The sequence below is a fragment of the Myotis lucifugus genome, unplaced genomic scaffold, assembly GCF_000147115.1.
Source record: "Myotis lucifugus unplaced genomic scaffold, Myoluc2.0 scaffold_14, whole genome shotgun sequence".
In the NCBI taxonomy this organism is placed as follows: domain Eukaryota; kingdom Metazoa; phylum Chordata; class Mammalia; order Chiroptera; family Vespertilionidae; genus Myotis; species Myotis lucifugus.
This window is the reverse complement of record NW_005871062.1, coordinates 6318449-6340381: the sequence shown is the minus strand read 5'-3', so window position 1 is coordinate 6340381 and position 21933 is coordinate 6318449. Positions and strand designations below refer to the sequence as shown.

Sequence of the window (21933 nt, the reverse complement as noted above, 5' to 3'; positions counted from 1 at the left end):
AATCCCTCCTCTCTTTCAGGCCGCTGTGCTCGCTGTGGGGAAAATGTCATTGGGGAAGGGACAGGATGCACTGCCATGGACCAGGTCTTCCATGTGGATTGTTTCACGTGCATCATCTGCAACAACAAGCTCCGAGGGCAGCCCTTCTATGCCCTGGAGAAGAAAGCCTACTGTGAGCCCTGCTACATTGTAAGTTCAGAATTGGTCCTCGGGTACTTTGCAAAGATATCTTCTTTGACAAAGTGCCATTCACTTCAGATAGAATGTTGCCATCAGATCTTGACTTCGCCCAGACTTCACAATATGTGTGCATGTAAATTGGCATATCTTAATTTTCCCCATGTGTTCATGTGGAAAAGGTGTGTTGGGATGGGGCTGCCATTCATTTAGTGGTCTGCTGGGAAGATCGTCACTGTGTGGATTTCAAGCTTGTATGTACTAGCTATCATGATATCCCTCATAGCATCAGAGAGTTTCCCAAGTGGCAACATTACACCCTCCTTATTAGCTGTCACCCTGAATTGTCAGTATTTGTTGAGAAGTGTTACAGGGCCTCTGGACTTGTCAATGCACTTTTAAACTCCTGGGTCCTTTGAATCACATCTTTTCTACCCAGAAGATTTCTTACCTATCATACCCAGAGGTTTTCAATGATGCACACTGAGAAACGCTTTATTATAGCGCACCTTAAAGGAACATGAATAGTAATGCTGACTGAGCTAACAATTGTTGATGTTGTCTTTTTGAAGAACATGACAACTATACTTTAATAACATCGATGGGTGACTAACAAACACTCGTAGTCACATTATCTTAGTTTTTGGCCAGGCTATTCACATGTATACATTAAGCAATCATATGATACAGCAATTTAATGGGTGAACAGATTTTTTTTTAACCTAAAGAAAATGTCTTTGTTATCCTTCTGCATGATTTTAATGTGTCTGCTGAACACTTGTTAGTGGAAAAAGTAGTGCTTTTTGCAAACCCCCAAAAGAGCCATGGTTTGGCTCTCAGTGCCCAAGAATGTCAACATAAAGGAAGCTTTTGGTGCAAGACAATGCGAGTTATAAATAGCTTTGCAGATCCCCAAGTTTCAAGTTGATTGCAGAAGAACCTGGCTCGTTGGCACTTTCCCATAACCTGACGGCTCTAACTCATTGCAGCCTTGGAGTCTGTAGCACAGATCTGAAGATTCTTCGAGATAAAGATCTTACAAGATTTAATATTGTTTTGCATTTTTAGGTTCAATTTTATTTCCTTTTTCTCCCCAAAGACAACTTAAACACGCATACAGCATCATTATAGTGCCAGGCAATTTTGGAGCTGGAAAAAACAAACAAACAAACTTTGAAGATCATTAGTCTAACTCCTCTCTTTAGAAGTGAGAACACAGAGAAGCAGAGAGGAATAAAGTGTCCAAGCCAGGGCTATATTCAGTTGTTGGCACTCCTAGTCCCGTGTTTTTTTGTTTGTTTGTTTGTTTGTTTATTTTTACAGGCGTCACACTATTTTAGTTTGTCCAGAACATAAACACCAACACAGTAAGGTCCTGTTAATCTGCAAGGAGCAATTGCATATCAGGGGAAGTCAGTGAACAAAAGCTTACCTCTGTAGTAAATGAGAATATTTCAAATATCACCCTTTGAATTCTGTGTTGACAAAAGAAAATTACAAATCCCCTGCCTTTGTCATTAGATTGTGCAGACTGTCATTCGCAATGACATTCACATAGGACCACCATTATGAAATATGCTAGTCATAGTGAGCTCTGACGGTGATGTCAGCAGAGCCTAGAGAAGCAGCTATGCATGGCTGTTTGTCCTTATACTAAGTGAGCACAGGCTTCTGTGATTTTGTAGCTCTTGTATCTTTTCTCCATCCCTTTTTGGACTGCCTTGTTGATTCTTGCTACTTTAATGAGCCTCATTCAGTTTTTCTTTATCCCTTATGAACTAGGAATCATATAAATGATATTGGGAAACAATATAACATGATGTAAAGAATATGTGTCTGAATTTGGTGCTATCACTTAATGTCTTGTCTCCTTGAGAGAGTTACCTGATCTTTCTAAGCCTCAGTTTCCTCATCTATATAATGGGGTGCTTTCTGGATTTTCCCCAAAGGTTTGTGGATATGAAATGAGGCAATCATTGTAAAGCACACATGGCTTGCTCAAGGAATGGTAGTGAAATACATGCTATTCTGAGGTTAATTTTGACAGGATTTCTGGCCTATTTAGTCTGAATGTGAGGATCTTACATGTGCAGTGAGATTCAGCAGGCTTTAGGGAATTGTTTTAACCTGTCAGACGTAGCATTTTAAATGCTTTGCTTGCTCTCCTGAGTATGTAATAAAACCAAAAAAATGTCCAATCTGGCTAAATTATGGGTTTCTGCAGTGTGCAGGCTCAGATTTCTGCCCCCATTCCAGGCATAGGAACTCAGTGATTCTTCAGGCCGCAGCTGTTTGCTTTGGTTGCCTGATGCTATACAATGCTTATAACAAGGAACGCTGTCTGGGAGGTACTCAGTCACATCCTTGGAAGACCTGGGTGAATTCGAATAATGGAAATTCTTACCATCCTTTTGACTTCTCTCCCTCCTCAGAAACTTTAATCGTGATTTTTCTTTAATGAGATTTATCCATGGTGACTGTAAAATGTAATTGAATTCTTATCAGAGTTCAGTTAAGATTTATTCAGAGACCCTTGTTCAATATTGATTTCAGAGGTCAGCCCAGGCCTCAAGCCCCTCATGGATGTGTTAGCATTTTAATTTCTTCTGAACTTTCTTAAGTCCAATAAGCTGCCACATTAGAAATGTGGGGACTGGGAAAGCTGTGTGCATGTATCCCTCTTGGAACCAAAGCCCTTAGAACAAACACCTGCAATGGCATTCAAATTGCCTCTCATTCCATTGGTGGAAACTGATGTCTGAAAGAAAGACATCCTGTGCAAAGCAGAGAGAGCCAGGCCCTAGGCCTCAGTCAGTGTTTTGTTTTACTTGTTTTTTAAATTGATAGTGTCAGAACATTGAAGATAGTAGTTTATTCATTTCTCTGTAAAGACCACCCATGTTTGATGCTCTTGAGTCTATGGGGGAGACCAGTGTAATGTAAACTTAATTTACTCTTGCCTGAATTCATCAACTTTAAATCATATTTAAGTTAAACATTTATATAATTTTGAGGGAAACTTTGTTTTAATTATTATTCATCTTTTCCTATATTCTCTTAAATCTTTAATCCTTGCACATACATACATGTAATGAAACAAGCCTCACTCTGTACAGCATTGTAATTCTCTTTAATCATTCTGTACATGCTTCGTTTTGTATTTCCTATTGATTGACTTCATATAAATATGCACATTGCTTCCTATGACTAATAATAATTATTTTTAGCTTTTTATCTGTTTAGTTTTATACGTTTACACACTAAATTTTCAAGCCATTTGCCACTAGAATGATATTGGATACTTTCTAATCTCTTGGTATTATTAATAGCATGCCTATAAACAAAATTTTTATATTATTTTATTTTTAATAACTTTCTTAATTTATATTGCTTAGTTTATGGCAATTTGGAGAACATTTGCTAGATTTCTTCAGAAATATTTTTCAGTTTACAGAACCATCATAGTAATGAGACTGCATTTTAACCTATAATCTATCCACTATTGAAAATTTGTATTTATATTTATTTAGAATCAATTTATTGAGTGCATTATTTTAATTTTAATTTGTAGAATTATTAGCAAAACCAATGAGATGCTTTTCTACTTTGGTGATAGATCTCTTAAAATCTTAGCTTTGATTATTCTTATGGATTAAATTTAAGAACACTAAGCTTCCTTGGAAAGCAAATTGATAAAGATAGAATATATTGGTTCTAGTCCTTGCTCTCCTGGTGTGTCATTTAATTTCTGAGTACCAGTATTTACATTTATTAAAGGGAAATACTAACTTTTTTCCTGTCTTCAAAGAGAAGGAATGAGCAGGTTTATTTTGTACATCATGAAATTGTTTACTAATATAAGGGTTTGATTTGATTAATAGCATTATTGTCATTGCTTTTTCCCTCTGCAAATTTGATACACTTTAGAAACTCTCTAACTTTGGGGTAATTTCATAGCTGCAGTTTCTGTGAAAGTACCAAAATAAATAGATAGCATAGAAGGAATATGAAGACATATATGAGAAGGACAAAGATTTTCATGCTTTGCTTAAGAATATTTTTATGTTATTATGAGTCTGAAGAGTAGCAACAGAGCCTCCTACTTGTGTGCCCTTCTGCCCTGAAGGAGACAGGTTTACCCATAAGTGTAGATTTACAGTTTCTGTGTTCTTAGCATAGCCAAGGAGTCTGCGCCTACAAACAGCACATCAGAGATTCTCAGCAAGCCTGTTTATGAAATGGCAGCCAAGGTCTTCCCCTCACCCAGGGCTCTTCCTCAGAGTGGAGCGAACCCAGCTCCTAGCTCTCCAGCAGTAGAAGTTGTGTAGGCATTTTTATTAGAGTCAAGATCCAAGTGATTAAAAGGCCTCACGAAGTAGGAGGCCAACTCCACGGGAGACTAAACACTTAGAGTTTCCTGAGTTTGGCACATTAGTGGCCAACACTTTAGTGGCCTTTTGCTTCCTTATGTCACTCAATGACTACAGTTAAAGTATTCGATCTTTTCCACCTACATTAAGAGGTAGGTGTTCTACCTCTTCTGGAAAGTTGTTCTTTTTTATGCTTAGTTTTTTTCTAATAAAATGTTTTAAAGGCAGTTATGGCTAGGGCTTTATGTGGATGTTGGCAAATGAACTGAAAGTTCAGACTAAAATCTGAAAAATCCACATGAACTTCCCTCCTTCTCTTTTCTTGATTGCCCACCTCTGCTCACTCATCTCCAAAGGAGTCTCTGTCTCTCCTTTCACACCACACACACATGCACATGCACACATTCTATATAATAAAAGCCTAGTATGCTAAGTGTCCAGTCATCCAGTTAGCCATTCAACCAATCAAAGCGTAATATGCAAATGGTATGCTAAGGCCGCTCAACTGCTCGCTATGATGTGCACTGACCACCAAGGGGCAGACACTCAATGTAGGAGCTGCTCCCTGGTGATCAGTGCACTCCCACAGGGGAGCACTGCTCAGCCAGAAGCCGGGGCTCACGGCTGGCGAGTGCAGCTGTGGTGGCGGGGAGCCTCTCCTGCCTCCAAGGCAGCACTAAGGATGTCCGATTGATGGCTTAGCCCACTCCCCACAGGATGCCATCAGTCAGACATTCCCCAAGGGCTCCTGGACTGTGAGAGGGTGCAGGCTGGGCTGAGGGACCCCCCGCCCCCTCCAAGTGCAGGAATTTTGTGCACTGGGCCTCTAGTACCAGTATAAAGGCATTTTCTTCTTGGTATCTCACATCATCATTCCACAAGTACTCTCCCAGAAACAGGGAGAGAATGCTTCAAGAAAGATGAAAACTTGTCAATTATTATTTTAAGAGATTTAACCATGCTAACAATTATGAATAGTTTTATCTTCCATTTATATAGCTCCTTACAGTTTACAAAGCTTCTGAGCTTCTATTACTGTACATGATCATGCCTATTAGAACCTTGTGAAACAGACGGGAGAGTATTAGTCCCATTTTGCAGTGGTTTTTATAGTTTCAAAGTAAAAGACAAAATGAAGATTAGGAACTGATCTTCTAATTTTATTGCTGGGTTCATAAAATCCTGAAACTAATGTTCATCTTCCTAAAAATATGCACATACTGATAACCCCCTGTGACTATAGTCTTCCATTTTCAACCTTTTAGCTGATGGACCACATGGATTATATCTTACTGTATTACAGTATCTGAAGTGCTGAACTTATACTGATGAAAAGCAATCAGTCCCTGTCTTTTCTTGAGCATTTACCTGTACATGTGGCTTTCCCTGAAAGGCCTCAGGTTTTAAGGCAAAAATCTCTTACTTTTTTTCTTTTGTTAAAAATAATCATAACAACTAATATTTGTGTAGTGCTTTAACTTTTACAAAGTACGTTTCTTTTATCTCGTGTCATCCTCTAAGGACCCAAGAAAATAGGTACAATTATAACCGCCTTCATTTCCAGTAGTAAGAGCTTTGAAAATGGTCAGCTTGCTTGGTTCCATGGAGCATGAGTGCCCGATCTGAGACTTGACCCTAGCCTTTGGTTTTCAAGTCCAGCTTTTCCCACATATCCAAACAGTGATTGGAAATATCATTTGTTAGTACTAGGTTTCTCTTTCCTAATTAATTTTTCTCTATTACTATTTTCTATAATGTCAAGTTAAAAAAACATATAGGTAAACCAAACTGAATTTTATAGATGTGGCTTTTGCCTTATTATTAGAGAAATACTGAGCTCAGAATATTCATTCATATGGTAGTAATTTTTTCTTTATTCAGATATATAACCTTTATTTTTATTTCATTTCTCCTTACTGACATTCTTCTACTCAAGTTGACAATGCTATTTCAGAGATTAAAATTCTCTAGTGGCTCTTCATATCTTTTTATTATTATTATTGAATTTATTAGGGTGATATTGGTTAGTAAAATTATGGGCTTCGGGTTTATAGTTCTATAGTACATCATCTATATGTTGTATAGTGTGTTTACCACCCCAAGTCAAGTCTTCTTCCTTCACAATTTATGCCCTCTTTTACTCCCCACCCCCAATGCCCCCTTCTTTATGGTAGTCAACATACTGTTGTCTGTGTCCATGAGTCTTTTTTTTCCTTTGATTAATCTCTTCACCCTTCTCACCCAGCCCCCAACCCCCTCCCCCCTGACAGCTGTCAGTCTGTTCGCTGTCTGTAAGTTGACTCCACTTTGTTAGTTTATTTTGTTAATTAGATTCCACATATAAATGAAGTCATATGGATTTGCAGTCTGACTGGCTTATTTCACTCAGCATAATACTCTACAGGTCCATCCATGCTGTCACAAAAGGTAAGATTCCCTTCATTTTTACAGCTGAGTAGTATTCCAATGTGTAAATGTACTGCAGCTTTTTACCTACTCATCTACTGATGGACACTTGGGCTGCTTTCAAATAGAAATTAAAAACACCAAAACACACACACACACACACACACACACACACACAAAAAAAAAAAACCCTTTTAAGTATTATATGCCTAGGAGAAAAAAATTTGAAAATATATCCAAAGGTGCATAACTATCCTGTCTCAATAACATAACAGTTTATATTTTTTTAACACAAACTCCTTTTCTATTTCAATGTATGTGAGTATGGATATATGTTTATAGCTATAATGACACATCTCTATACATGTGTTTACATACACACAGTGGAATCATACCATCTGTACCAATTAGTAACTTCTTTTTGTTTCATAACAGTGTTGCCTTCTATATAAATAGTTTATTTTAAATATTCCATGGATATTCAAAAATAATGTATATCACCTTTATGAAAAAAATGACTTCAATATCCCAGCAGACAAATAAATTAATCAAAATAAAGTGTTGGTGGGGGACAATCAAGAGCAAATACAGCCCTAACCGGTTTGGCTCAGTGGATAGAGCGTCGGCCTGCAGACCCAAGGGTCCCAAGTTCGATTCCGGTCAAGGGCATGTACCTTGGTTGCGGGCACATCCCCAATGGGGAGTGTGCAGGAGGCAGCTGATCGATGTTTCTCTCTCATCGATCTTTCTAGCTCTCTGTCCCTCTCCCTTCCTCTCTGTAAAAAATCAATAAAATATATTTTTTAAAAGAGCAAATACAATGGTACTAAGCAATGAACCAATAAAACTAATAGTTTTTATTTTTAATAGTTAAAAATAAGTAAGTAGGAAAAGATGTAACATTAAATTCTGACCAAAAGAAAATATTTATTACCTACTAACTGCAGTATTAATAGTAGATAAAGTACAATTCAAGAAAAAACTATCAAATAGGACAAAGAACATTATTTTATTACTAGAGGCCTGTTGCACGAAAAGATTCATGCAATAGGCCTTCCCTTCCCCTGCCTGACGGCACCGGTTTTCCTCTGGCACCCGGGACCCAGGCCTTCGCTCCGGCCGGAGCCGCCTTCAGTCTTCGCTGCTCCAGCTGGAGCCGCCTTCAAGCCTTCGCTGCTCTGGCCGGAGCCGCCTTCAGTCTTCGCTCCGCCCCTTTGTGCCTACATATGCAAATGAACTACTATCTTTGTTGGCGGTTAATTTGCATATCTCGCTGATTAGCCAATGGGAGGTGTAGCAAAGGTACGGTCATTTACCATGTTTGTCTATTATTAGATTAGATAGAGGTCACGGTTCCTGAAGAATAGTCCTGTGCTTCTCTTTATTAAATACCATTACATTAAAATATATAAATATGAGATGAAGATGGTAAAACCATATTCTTTATAAAACTTTAACACATTTCTTGCAGTCTTTGTGACAAACCAATTATAGAAGTTGAATAATATGATTGATTTAATCTATATAACCAAGGAGATTGTATCTTTTCTCCTAATATCTATAGAAGATTTAAAAAATATGTCATATCACAGACTGAAAGGGAAAGGTAGACATTTCTTACTTTGGCTGGCAGAATCACACATCTATAGATGAGTAGACAAGTAAACATACTCCTGGGGTGATGAGTTCTTAGAAGTAGTGATGATGGTAACTCTGCATGACAGTGAGAAGCAAGTGAAGCCAAAGTGGAACTTCAAGCAAAGCTGGGGTCATTAATTGCAACAAGAGTGCAAATATATTAACCTAAAAAAATAGAAAAGGACAACAAAATCAACTTAAAGGAGGAAGGAATTAGTTAAATAAAGGCACATATTGATAAATGGAAAAAATACTAGAATTATTAGGTACAGGAAATGTTTCTTTGGAAAAATCAATAAGCTAAACATCCAATGAAAATAAGAAAAAAGAAACAAAAATTAGATAAAATTAGGAATAAAAAAGAAGTTCTTAGCATAGGAAGCTCACACATTTTGAAATTATTACACCTAAAATTTTATATAAAAGAGGCTATTTTTTGTACAAATCTAAAATACAGGAGAAGAAAACTTGAATAACCTCAAAAGCATGAGTGAAATGTAGAGATACTACCTAAGATCGAACCAGGAAATTTTATTGACAGGATTTTTTGGATCTTTAGAGGGCTGTTTCCTGTGTTGTTTCAACTTTCAAAGCCTAGGAGGAAAAAAGATAAGCTTCCCAAAACATTTTATAAATCCCAATCAATACCTAGTCTAGCTTGCCCCAAAAAGATAACTATGCTAACCTTTCACCAATGCAGAAATCCTAAGTGAAGTTAACAAATTAAATTTCACATAATGAAACATCCCAAGTTATTCCATGATGGCAATGTTAGGACAATATTAGGAATTTGTAACATAATTCATTGTATTGATTTATCAAATTTTAAAAATACTAGATAGTTTTTAGGGCATTTAATAAAATTTATAATGCATTCTTATTTTTAAAAATTACAATAACACACAAAGAAACTCTAAAATAGAAGAAAAAATAAGTGTTCAATAGGATTAAATAAACTAATGGCCAGCCTTCTTCCTAAATCTTATTAGTTATGCACAGAATCACAGCTATTATAGTAATACTAGAGAGCTGGTGCACAAATTCATGCTCATTGGAAGGAAATTAATTAGAAGGTGGCCAGAGGGGCAGGACTGGGTGAGAGGGTCCAGACACACCCTGGAGCCAACTTTCTGTGGTCCCTTCCCAGCATCTGCAAGTGAACAGGGTCCCTCTGTCAGGTTGGGTCCCCCGGCCTGGCCTGAGGGGATTGGGCCAAAACCAGCTCTCTGACATCCCCCAAGGGGTTCCTGAAGTGCGAGAGGGCACTCTGCAAAGTTGCTGTCATACAGGATGTGGAACGCAAATGCAAGTTTGCAGCAATCCAAATTCTGGGCCAACAGTGCCCCAGCACCAACATAAGTCACTGCCGAAGGTGGAATCATGTGGCCCCGAAAGGAATCAAGATCCCTGCTCTCTGGTTTCAGGGTACGTCACACAAGAACCACAGCTGCCAAGTCAGTGCAGCTCGGAAGCTCCTGTATTGAGTGTCTGCATCATAGCAACCAGTCAGACTGGCGGAGGGGCAGTTAGCATATTAGCCTTTTATATATATATAAATTGTTCTGAACATTCTAGCCTTTCTTTTGGAAATTGGGAAGCAATAGTCATATGGATATTTTTATATAATAGACTTTTTATATATACATTTGAATTTATTATGTAATATTTCTAGCACAGATTCAAATATAAGGCACAATATTATTAAATTTTATGTATCCATTATTTAAGAAATAAAATATTAACAATTCAGATGAAATCCTTTAGGTCCTATCCTTAATCACCAGCTCAGAATTTCTGTACAGAGGTAACCACTATGCTAATTTTACATTCTATCTATGCATTTATTTATATTTTTCTACTTATTTATAAAAATGTATAGTGTTATTTGCATTTAATGTTTCTTAATTTTAAATAAATTGTATTGTATCATACCCCTTTTCTGAGAATTTTTCACTCAGTATTACAAGATTAGGATGTATAAATATTTATAGATGATATGATTATTCTTCTAGAAAATCTAAAGTATTAGATTAACAAAAGTTTAGTAAGCTGACAAAATAAAAATTTAAATATAGGTTTAGAAAATACAACAGGAAAAAAACATATACAGAATTAACAAAAAATACAAAATACCTAGGTAAACCTTTAAAAGTGTAAGTGGTCTAAGAATACTATAAAATTTTACAGGGATGATTAACTCATGAGCAAAATGATTTAGTTATGAATATGCTTTGGAAAGCACCTCTCCCTTCCACATATCAGCACCCCATAATTACCCAACAGCAAGGCGTTTGGGTGGGGGAAGAATAGCTATGGCACTCTTCTTTGCTAATGTTTTTTAGTTAGGCCTTTCCCCCAAATAGCCCCCAGCAATTCGGTGATCTTAGTTACTGCTCACCACATCCTGCAGGATCCAAGGTGGCCCTGGGTAAGGATAGTGACACACACACCTGTAAGTAGCATGCACAGCACAAGAATGAGACCAAGCAAAACATAATGAAAGAAAATGAAACATAATGAACTTTTCCTCCAGTTCCAATTCCAACTTACATTAATTTCTGTTGTCACAGAATTCGAATGTTTTTTAAGGTCTTAGAAGAACCTTAGAAATTCAAAAACATCATTTATAGCTGAGAAAACTTACTAAAGCCCAAGAAAGCTGACTGATTAGCCTGAGGTTACATGGTTTATTAATGGCAGAGGCAGGAATAGAAACCATAAACCTTGATGATGCCTTCAAAGAACTGCTTTCTTTGGGACTGACATGAAGAGGTTTAACCATATGTGGCTCCAGGCTCCAGAAAAACATCCCTAGCAAATGTTGGATTCCATCAATTTTGGTTGGAGAGTGTAGAAATAGGCCAGTGTTTGCTTCAGCCCCAACCAAGATGGGGAGTCTCAGATTTCCAGGTTAAATGCCTCTGAAACTTTATGCTAGAACCTTCCCACTGCCCTAGTTTGTTTATTTTTAAATCAAGCATGAACTCACCACTTGGTGTTTGCCGGAGTTTGGATGAATGTCAGCATCAGGCCACTGTAATAATGATTTAAGATTATTTAATCCTATTACTTATACACTTCATTAGGCTGAGTGAATTGTTGGCAGTGGTTCAGTAAACTTCCTACTTTAGAGATAAAAGGATGGAAAGAAAATAGGGAAGGAGTCTGTTCCTCATTTTCTTTCATATGTATCTTATATCTCTTAAAGAATAAAGGAATGATAATTTCCCAGTTACAGCATGGAATCTGTGTTAGTAGGGTCTTATGAATGCTCTGTACCCTCAGAAGAGAAAAGCATACATACCTTTACATCATTTCCAAATATAAGAACAATGACTGGGGCAGGGAAGAGGGGAGAGAGAAAGAGAGAGAGAGAGAGAGAGAGAGAGAGAGAGAGAGAGAGAGAGAGAGAGAGAGAAAGAGAATATATGCTTTAAAACTGATCTTTAAAATAAACCTGAAGCCCTAACCGGTTTGGCTCAGTGGATAGAACGTAGGCCTGAGGACTGAAGGGTCCCAGGTTCGATTCAGGTCAAGGGCATGTACCTTGGTTGCGGGCACATCCCCAGTAGGGGGCGTGCAGGAGGCAGCTGATCTGATCGATGCTTCTCGCTCATTGATGTTTCTAACTCTCTATCCCTCTCCCTTCCTCTCTGTAAAAAAAATCAATAAAATATATTTTTTAAAAAATAAAAATAAACCTGAAAATAAATTCAAGTCCTAGGTAATATATTCAGCATAAGCAGCCTGGTATGAGGCAGGGAATGATTTTTAAAGAAGAAATATGGAACTTAAAATTAGATCTGGTTGTCGCCAACTTGACCAGCTACTATTCTTCATTCACCTCATTTTTTTTAACTTAAATTTCCTCACAAACAGAATGAGAATAGTATGTCTTACTTCTGTGGCTAAATGAGGGTTCCAAGAAGCTGATGGGGATGGGCAAAAATCAAAGTGTGTGAGCTTTGAGCAGTAAGTAGCTGCACAGTGCCAGGCCCCATGGATGTACATACAAAATCTGCAGAGGAGAATTTTGTCTAACTTGAATCACCATAGGACAGTTAATAGTCAGCATTTCCATCTCTGGAATGTTACCTGCACGCTGTTGGTTTGAGAGCTCGGAGTCTGAGGGGCAGCAGCAAATCATGAGACTCTGGAAGCTTGGGTTTTCCCAAAACATGGAGGAGGTCACCTGCTTTGGAATCATCCCAAAGTCCTCATCCGAGAAGTGGAGTTCTGCACCACTCCTAGAACCTCTGCACAAGGAGCCAGGAAATTTGCATCTTTCATAAGACTTTTGGGGAAGTTTCTTGTGCACACCCAGGTTTGAGATCATGTATCTGTCCTTCCAGCCAAGCTCCCGTAAGAAGTCCCAAAATACGCTCCTACGCATGCTTTTTGCAGCACTTGCCAGACTGTACTCTCTTCTCCTGGATATTGATACCTTCCAGCATCTCTGTCTGTGCCCCAGGCTGCTGTCTGCCTTGTACTTCTTCCCAATGCCATCTTTTGATCATCCGTTTCAACCAATCTTAAAAACTTTTCCTGGAACTTCAGCAAATAGATGTGGCCTTTCCTAAACATGCAAGGTTTTTGTTTCTCCTTCTCATTAGATTTAACCCTCTATAATATTTGAGTCTTTGACATTCTCTTTTACTGATGTGAAACCCATAGAGGGTGTTGTATTGGGTTGGGAGTGTGTGTCACATCTTTCTTTTTTCAATAGATGAACCTATTGCTGCTTCAATATTTATGGGAGTGGGGCAAGGGACGTTGGAGGAAAACCTTGTTTCACTCTAGATCCCAGTATCTCCTAAGATTGTTGTTGACTCTTGGCCCTTAGATGTACCTTGGATCTGGGACTCGTGTGTATAAGAAGCAAACAGAATTTGGCTCTGGGAGCCGAAGAGCAGTTATTGCTGAAAAGTAAGCATAAAAGATTGAAGGCCAAGATGTGAAAGTGAAGCCAGCGACAGCACTCAAGGTCAAACACACAGACCTGACTTGCAGATGAAATTTGCCAGGGAGTTTGAGTGGAGGTTCTCTGATGTTCTGATGACTTTGAATGGGACGTGAGGCTTAGAAAACCAAGGGCTTTGGAAAATGAGGAATTAGACCAGGATTAGAGCAAAATGTTGAGCTCCTGCACTCTAAATCAACCTCTACCTTTCTCTTAAGTAAATTCAAGCTAATAGATGACCTGTCATCAGTAAGACTTTTTCTTAATCAGCAAGCCTTTTTTTTTTTTTAGAGCCCTCAGGTCCCAGTTTGGTTACCACTGTTTTGAGAATCCTTAGGTATGTCCTTCTAACTGAAGATAAGCATGCCCTCCTCCATATCCTCAGAGCTTTTATCTATACCATTGTTTTATCCTTCACCTTATTTTAACCCATTACTCTCTCTGCCTTACAATGGCAGATGGTCTCACTGTCCTGTAAATAGACTGTGAGCTCCTAGGAGTAAGCTCACTGTTTCTGTTGTTCTTTACTGTATTCACCCTCCAGACCTTGCTATATATCTTTTTTTAAAGTGCTCAGAGCAGTATCTTTTACCCTGGGGGGGTGGGGGAGGTACGTAGTAATTTTTTTTTTTTTTTGATGAGTGTATAATCAGCTCAGGCTGCTATAACAAAATACCATAGACTGAGTGGCTGAAACAATAAAAAAAATTTTCTCCTAGTTCTGAAGTCTGACAGTCAAAAACAGGGAATCATCCCAAAGTCCTCATCCGAGAAGTGGAGTTCTGCACCACTCCTAGAACCTCTGCACAAGGAGCCAGGAAATTTGTATCTCAAACTACGTAGTTTGAGGGGTCCTCAAACTACGGCCCGCGGGCCACATGCAAATACAAATATTATATTTGTTCCCGTTTTGTTTTTTTACTTCAAAATAAGATATGTGCAGTGTGCATAGGAATTCGTTCATAGTTTTTTTTTTTTTTAAACTATAGTCCGGCCCTCCAACGGTCTGAGGGACAGTGAACTGGCCCCCTGTTTAAAAAGTTTGAGGACCCCTGGAAAAATGTAGGTGGGAGGATGGTGGGTTTCCGGTGAGAGCTCTCTTTCTGACTTACAGAAGGTCACATTCTCAGTTTCTTCACATGGTAGGGGGAGAAAGGTAGCAGGCTCTTTGGTATCTCTCTTATAAGGGCATAAATCCCCATTGTGAGGACCCCACCCCCATAAGCTCATGTACACCTAATTGCCTCCCAAAGGCCCAATCTGCAAATGCTATTACATTGGGAGTTAGGATTTTAATATATGAATTGGGGGCAGGCACAATTTAGTCCATAACAATGAATTATACCCTTTGACCATAGGTCTGTGAATGCATTATTGGCATTGACTGATAAAGCAGCGATTAGAATATCGTATGTTTCTAGGTATAGAAGCTATGTTAAGGTATTTAACAGGTGTGCATTGATCATCCTATGGCTTTAAAGAATTTTGTTAGACACTATGTAGGACCTTATTCACATTTAACACATTGTATGTCCCTGCTTCAATTTTCTTTAAAGATACACTTTTACCCACTAGATCTTACCGCAATTTTAAGACCAGAAGAAAGAGAAGGGCTTTGTTCTTGAGAGGGTTGTTGTGCATTCCTATTAGATCAATAGGAAATTGGCACAAGTGGCAGAAAGCCAGACTGGCCTGAGTCTGGCTGGGCAATGTCCGCAGGTCATTCCAGCAAAGCTGGAGTAACGATGTGTTCTCCTGTAAAGTGCTTGCTATCAAAGTCTCTGTCGGTATTAACTCCTCATGCACGGATCAATAAGCCTCGCCAACTTGCCAATGCCATTAAGAGGTGGTAGGTTAAGCATTACTATTCATTAAGTTCAAAGTGAAATAAAAGGAAGAAGGTTGTTTTTGTGAAATGCACTCTCAGATTTTGCTCAAGGGTGTTTCTGAGGAAGCTGGGTGATTACTGTCTCCATTACCTTGGGGAAAATGAGCATTTAAACATTTATCTCTTGGATATTCTTCACTGAAGAGTAAACTATTTGCTGATTGTAAGAGCCATTAAATGAGCACCTTCTGTGTACAAGGGACTAAGTTCAGTGCTGATCAAGACACAGGAGAGCATGAGACTCAATCTATGCTCTCATAGAGCCCTTAGATGAATGAGAAGCTCCAGACATTGCACGCAACTGTAATACAAGGCAAAATCTATCAGGGAGAGAGACCTGGGCAGAGGTGAGAGCTCAGAGGAAAGGTTGGCGATGGGGGCGGGGTGTCCAGCATCCAGAAAGTCCTCCCAGGTCATGATGCAGCAATTTAGTCAGACCTTGAAAGTGGAATAGATTTGTTAGGGTGAAAAGAAGGAAGAACAGTCCCAATTTCAAAACATTTCATTTTCATGCTGAATTCTTTTCAACTTTTGGGATTAAAGGAAAAGAAATCAGCTTGTTGGTAACTAAGTATTTATCAGGCATTTAAAAATATATATTTTTATTTCAGAGAGGAAGGGACAGATAGAAACATCAATGACGAAAGAGAATCATTGATCGGCTGCCTCCTGCACCCCCCCTACTGGGGATTGAACCAGCAACCCAGGCATGTGCTCTTGATGGAATCAAACCTGAGACCCTTCGGTCTGCAGGCTGATGCTCTATCCACTGAGCCAAACCAACTAGGGTAGGCATTCTTAAATGTGTGTGTTATTCTGCAGAAAATTTGGAATCAGAGGAGGTTAAAAATATCATCAGATTAATAGGTTTTTCTGCATACATATCAGATTATCTTGGACTCATCACCTTCCTCTGGCTTCTTAATGGGATTCATTAGGAAGGTCACATTCCTTTGTCTGGGGACCACAAGAAATAACAGCCAAAGAAAAAGCCATAGTGGTCGCTGTCCTTCCTTTTCTGAAAATAAAACTGTGAAAGAAGCTGTACTTTAGCTCTAGGCAGATTAAATCCATTTTGATAGAGAATTGAGTGGAAGTCAGTACTGATGCCATTGAAGCTAGAAAGAACTTTGATGCTCTAACCCAGGCCCTCTTTGGCAGATTAGTAAACTGAAGCCCAGTAAGATGTAATTTTTCCATGTATAAGAGAGTCATGTGAATTTTCTATGTTACTTTCACATGGAAGAGAATGATTAATTAGGCTTTTTCAGAAAAGAATAACTTAACTTCCAATTCCCTGAGATACCGTTGGATGGTATTAGGCAATTCCACTTAATAATCTACCTGTTTCCCTACTATGTTAATTATATATCTTTTAGCATTTACCACCTGTACCAATTGCTTAGCATAATAATACCTTATACTTAAATGCATGTGCCCAAAGTACTTTTTTATAGTTGTTTTTCATTTGATGTTCACAACAATCCCTCAAGGCAGGTGTCATTCTGGATTAAACATGAGAAAACTGAGGCTCAAGAAGATAGCCCCCACAGAGCTAAGAAACTAAAACGAGGATCTGACATCCATTCTCTGACTATGAGTCTGGTTTTCTTATCTCTGCTTCTCAGTTGCCTACCAACTAGTAAATGGTCTTCAGTCATTTATCCATCCAGTGAGTTTTTCCTGAGCACCTCTATATTTCAAATATTGTAGTGGGTACAAAGTTGGAAAAGGCACAATCCCCAATCCTTAAAGAAACTCACCACAAACAGACCAATGTGTAGAATGTTAAGTGCATACTGGGTAGGATTCTGTCTTGAGGGTTAGGCTGGGGAAGACTTACACAAGATTGAGGGACACATTTTGTAGCTATTTATCGAAGCATGTCACAGTCCTATCTCCTCAAGTAGACATTAAGTGTCTTCCCATGTCCTGTTTCTCCCTGCCTCCCATGAAGCTCCTTGCACACTTCCAGGGCATTCAGTCAATATTTGTTGATAATGATGCTGATTTTTCCCTCTGACCTCTAGAACATTGGAGAGGAGTTCTGCTGTCCCTTGGGTATAATAGACTTTAATCCACAAATTTCAGTTGGCCTTTTAACAAAAATCATTTTTAAGGAAAATAAACAATGTTATGGGATAGCTTCTCAATACTCACATTCTCAATACAGTAATGATACTCTATTTTCACCAATTAATGCCCTACTTTTGCAGTCTCAGGGGTTGTACTTGTATGGACTATCCTCTACTTAAATCACAGAATTGTGACTTTCATTAAGGACTGTTAACACATCAAAACAGCCTTTAATCAGTAAAAATGTTTCTAATTATTTCCAAGTAGCTAATCATTACTCTTTCATTGATGCTGTAAGTGATATCAAACACTCCAACTGTTTTCCACTGGAGGGGAAAGATTTCAGTGCAATTCACTGTCAAAGAACACCCATATGTTCAAAATTATGGGGACATTTTTCCTCAGAGCAAAGTTGTGATTAATTTTGTGAATTGCACAAGCTTGGAGTTCTGCTGCACAATGCCTGGATTCTGTATTGCTTTATTTGGGCCATTTATTGCAAATAGAATAAATCACAGCACATTGACAGGCATTTTTAGTTTTTGAAATCTTATTGGCAAGCTGTGTGAACAAATATTAATTTTCAAAGATACTAGAAATAAAGTGAAAATGAAATCTTTCATATGTCTAAAAAAGCTTCCTTTAATCATTAAATTCAAAAAATGTAATTAGTCCAATCTGCTATAGGTAGGAGCTCATTACAAAGATTCTAGCTGAGCAGTTCCTCGCCCAAGTGACCTTTGGATTCATTCTCCCAGTGTTTCCTAAAAATAGTAGTATACAGAGTGAATTGCAAGGTGAGTGAGTAAATCAGACTTGAATTGCTAAACACCAAGACACACACCCATGTGTGCATTCAAACACAAACACAGGCTCACACCAGAGCCAGGGCCAGGAACCCTACCACAAAGCGAAGCTTCATTTATCCCGAGGGGAAATAACAATTTATTCCTACCACAAAACTATGTTCTTGAAAAATAATATGGAAATTTATAAGCAGTCACTATGGAACTAATTTATCAACCAAATAACAATTTAAACGGAACAAGAAAAGGAAACAATAATTTAAAATATTTTTGAGTGTGGCACTGGTGTGTGTGTGTGTGTGTGTGTGTGTGTGTGTGCGCGCGCGCGTAGGGATATATTGAATTTGAGGGTAATTTATGGAAAGTGCTGCCAGCATGGTATTTCAAATGCTCCACAATTTGAATTTAAGCTGTTCAATAGGATCATTATGATTATTATGCATGTTTCCAGAGTTTGAATTCAAATAACAACTTAAAAAAAAGAAAGATAGCCTTTAGAAACTGAGGAATGTTATTGCACTTATAGAAATTCATGCAGTTTGAAGTAATTTGTCACTTCCCCTTCTGAAAAAGTACCTGATGATAATGTGCTCAACAAATAGGGATGTTAGAGAAAGTGTATATTACAGACACATTCCCTTGATAAGTAAAACTGGGTTTTAAGCAGAGTTTATGGGCAATGAATTATTTCATTTAGTACAACCGACAGCATTAAAGCAGGAAGGAATCAAATGTGGGCAGGAGCACAGAGATCTGATGGTGGCAGGGGCTCACCAAGTAGTACATGAAAGGCCCCTTCAAACTCATCAAGTGTGCCCTTTGGTTCTCTGTCTATGAGTGGGTCTTGGCATATGGAGGTCTTCTTTCATTTTGTGCCTGGCTAGCCAAGTAAAGAAAAAAAACAGAGGGGTGCTTACTCACTTTTCAAAAGGAGTGTTTTTGCAATGGAATGTTACAAAATTGTTTTGCAATGGATTCAGCATTGTATTCTTTAAGTAAGGTAATTCCAATGATTGGAAATTCACTAGCTCTCAAGGCAGCTCTTTTCTTTGTTGAATTCTCTAAAGGTTAAAAAGTTACTTCTTATTTTGAACAGAAGTCTGTTTCCTTGCAATATCTACTCATCCCCATCCACTGAGAAGATAGCTAATGTGTCTTCCACTTCAAAGCCTTTTAGTTACTTAGAAAAAGTTCTCGTCTATCTGAATCTTCCCTCATCCTGGCTAAATTCTAATTCCTCCACCCACTTGTCTGTGCTGATATCAGGCCTCTTGCCATCTTGACCACTTTCTTCTGGATCTATCTACTATGTCGATATCATTCTTCTAGTGCAGTGCTTAGAATTTCAATTTCCTTAGATTAAAAAAAATTGACCTAAAAGGAAATGTAGAACCTCATTTAAAAGATGAACAAGGCCCTGGCCAGGTAGCTAGGTGGGTTGGAGCATTGTCTCAATACACCAAAGTTGTGAGTTTGATCTCTGATCAGGGCAAATACCAGAGACAACCAATGAATGCATAAATAAGTGGAACAATAAATTTTTGCTTCTCCCTCTGTCTCCCTTTCTCTTTCTCTCTAAAATCAATAAAAATTTAAAAAAGACAAACAGAAAAACAATATCTGAGTTCTGTTGAATGTTTTAAAGTCGAAGGAAACATTTATAACCCATTTCCCAATTCTAGTAAGGTTACATATTAGAGCTTATTCTCTTCTATCTATTTTAAGCAGCAATGAAATGAGGTTTATGACATTTATCATTATCTAACTTACATTAAGCTATATGTTTCATAGCTATCCAGGGATAACTTAGTCATTTCTTTGCACCTTTAGCCCTCAGCACTGTTTTGCTATAGGTGATATCCATTAATCGTTGAATTAAGGAACAATAATAATGATAACTATTGAACACTTTCCAACTTGTAAAACATTTCTAACCAAAATTTGAGTTTGGTGTGCAGGGTTTTTTTTTTGTTTTTGTTTTTGTTGTTTTTTTTGTTTGTTTTGTTTTGTTTTTCTTTGTTGATTAAGGTATTACATGCATATGTGTCCTTATCCCCCCATTGCCCCCCACCCCCCACTCATGCCCTCATCCCCCTGGTGTCTGTGCTCATTGGTTAGGCTTATATGCATGCATACAAGTCAAGTCCTTTGTTTTGGTTTTAATATGAGGAAAGCAAGATTCAAGCGCTTAAGGAGTTGCCTGAGAACACAGAGCTGGTCAGAGGATTTGAATGCAAGGAGTGGTTCTAACCTGTCATTTAGACCAGAGCCTCAGTGGCTCAGTTTCCTGTCACCTTGGTTTCTGCCTGAATAGGATATATTTGTAAATGGTTTGAGGCAAGAAAGTGCTTGGATGTTTATACCCTTGTCAGAGGTGTTATTCGAATTCAAGGGCTTTTGGTAAATTTGAAAGCAATCCTTTGGGTTTCCAAGAACTGTTCAGCATTTCTTTGGAGCACTGCAGTCTCTCTATCCAAAATAAATCTGTGTGAGAATGAGTAGTCAGTGAGGGCCAGGACTGAGGCCACAAATGGAACCCCTTTAAGGGTTCCCAGCAAGAGGCTCATTTTGTATCCAAATCCATAAGCACAAATGGTAGAAATGAGGCTTCAGTGAAGATGTTGATGTTCCCAAATGAATCAGCTATGGAGTCAGGAAAAGAGCTCAGACTTGGGCCTTCTAGACTCCAGTGAATTTCTCTAGCCAGTTGGATACAGTCCTACAAAAGCCCAAGTTTCTGTTCATTCTGGACTTGCAATAGAAGTCCAAGGCTTCTATTTGTTTCTCCCTTCTAGTGAAAATACCTCATCCTCACTGCCTCTCTGACCTCGCTCCAAACCCAACCCACCTCAATATTGCCCCCCCCGCCACTTTCTCATCACACCATTCTTTTGCTGTGTCCATGTCCTTACCAAATGGCAGCCCACTGTCCCTTCCAGAATGCTTCTAAAATTTTGCAGTTTATTTAAGTGTCTCAATCATAACATCCCTTTCCAGTAATCCCAGTACTGGGCATCCGATTCCAGTAATGGAGGAGACACTTTCGGCTGTTAGGCAATGGGTTACATTTGCAAAGGAGTTGAGCAATCCTCTTTTCAAGTTGTATTTAAAGAAAGAATCTGGATGCTGGAAGGCCCTTCTGGACCCACAATGAAAACACTGAATAACTTTTGATGAAAGGGCAGTTACACTGGGCCTGTGTGTACTCATTTATTGGGCAGAAACCACTGGGAGAGGTAAACTCAGTTTCAGTTTCTTCATGTATGTGAATTGGCTATAACAACATTTATAAGGGTTTTATGAATTCAAATAAAACTTTTTGGGACAGAGGCTAGTGCCATTTATGGGACATATTCAGCCCTCAGCAATGTGCACTGCATTAAAAGGAAGGTGGGCATGCCCTGGCCATGTTGGTTGAGTATCATCCCATACACCAAAAGGTCACAGGTTCGATTCCCGGTCAAGACTCATGCATAGGTTGTGGGCTAGATCCCTCGTAGGGAGTGTATAGGAGGCAGCAGGTGGATGGCTCTCTCTCATTAATGTTTCAATCTCTTCTCCCTTCCTCTCTCTCTAAAATCAATAAAAACATATTTTTGAAAAAAATGAGAA

General features: G+C 38.5%; 1 protein-coding gene across 3 annotated transcripts in view; it reads left to right on the top strand.

The window, feature by feature from the left end:
- Positions 1 to 21933, top strand: part of LPP (LIM domain containing preferred translocation partner in lipoma) — a 655957-nt gene that overhangs the window by 540137 nt on the left and 93887 nt on the right. For all 3 annotated transcript variants that reach the window (XM_014452226.2, XM_023750563.1, XM_014452224.2), the window contains one exon: positions 20 to 189. In XM_014452226.2, the coding sequence (XP_014307712.1) occupies positions 20 to 189 (170 nt within the window). The remainder of the gene's footprint in view (positions 1 to 19; positions 190 to 21933) is intronic.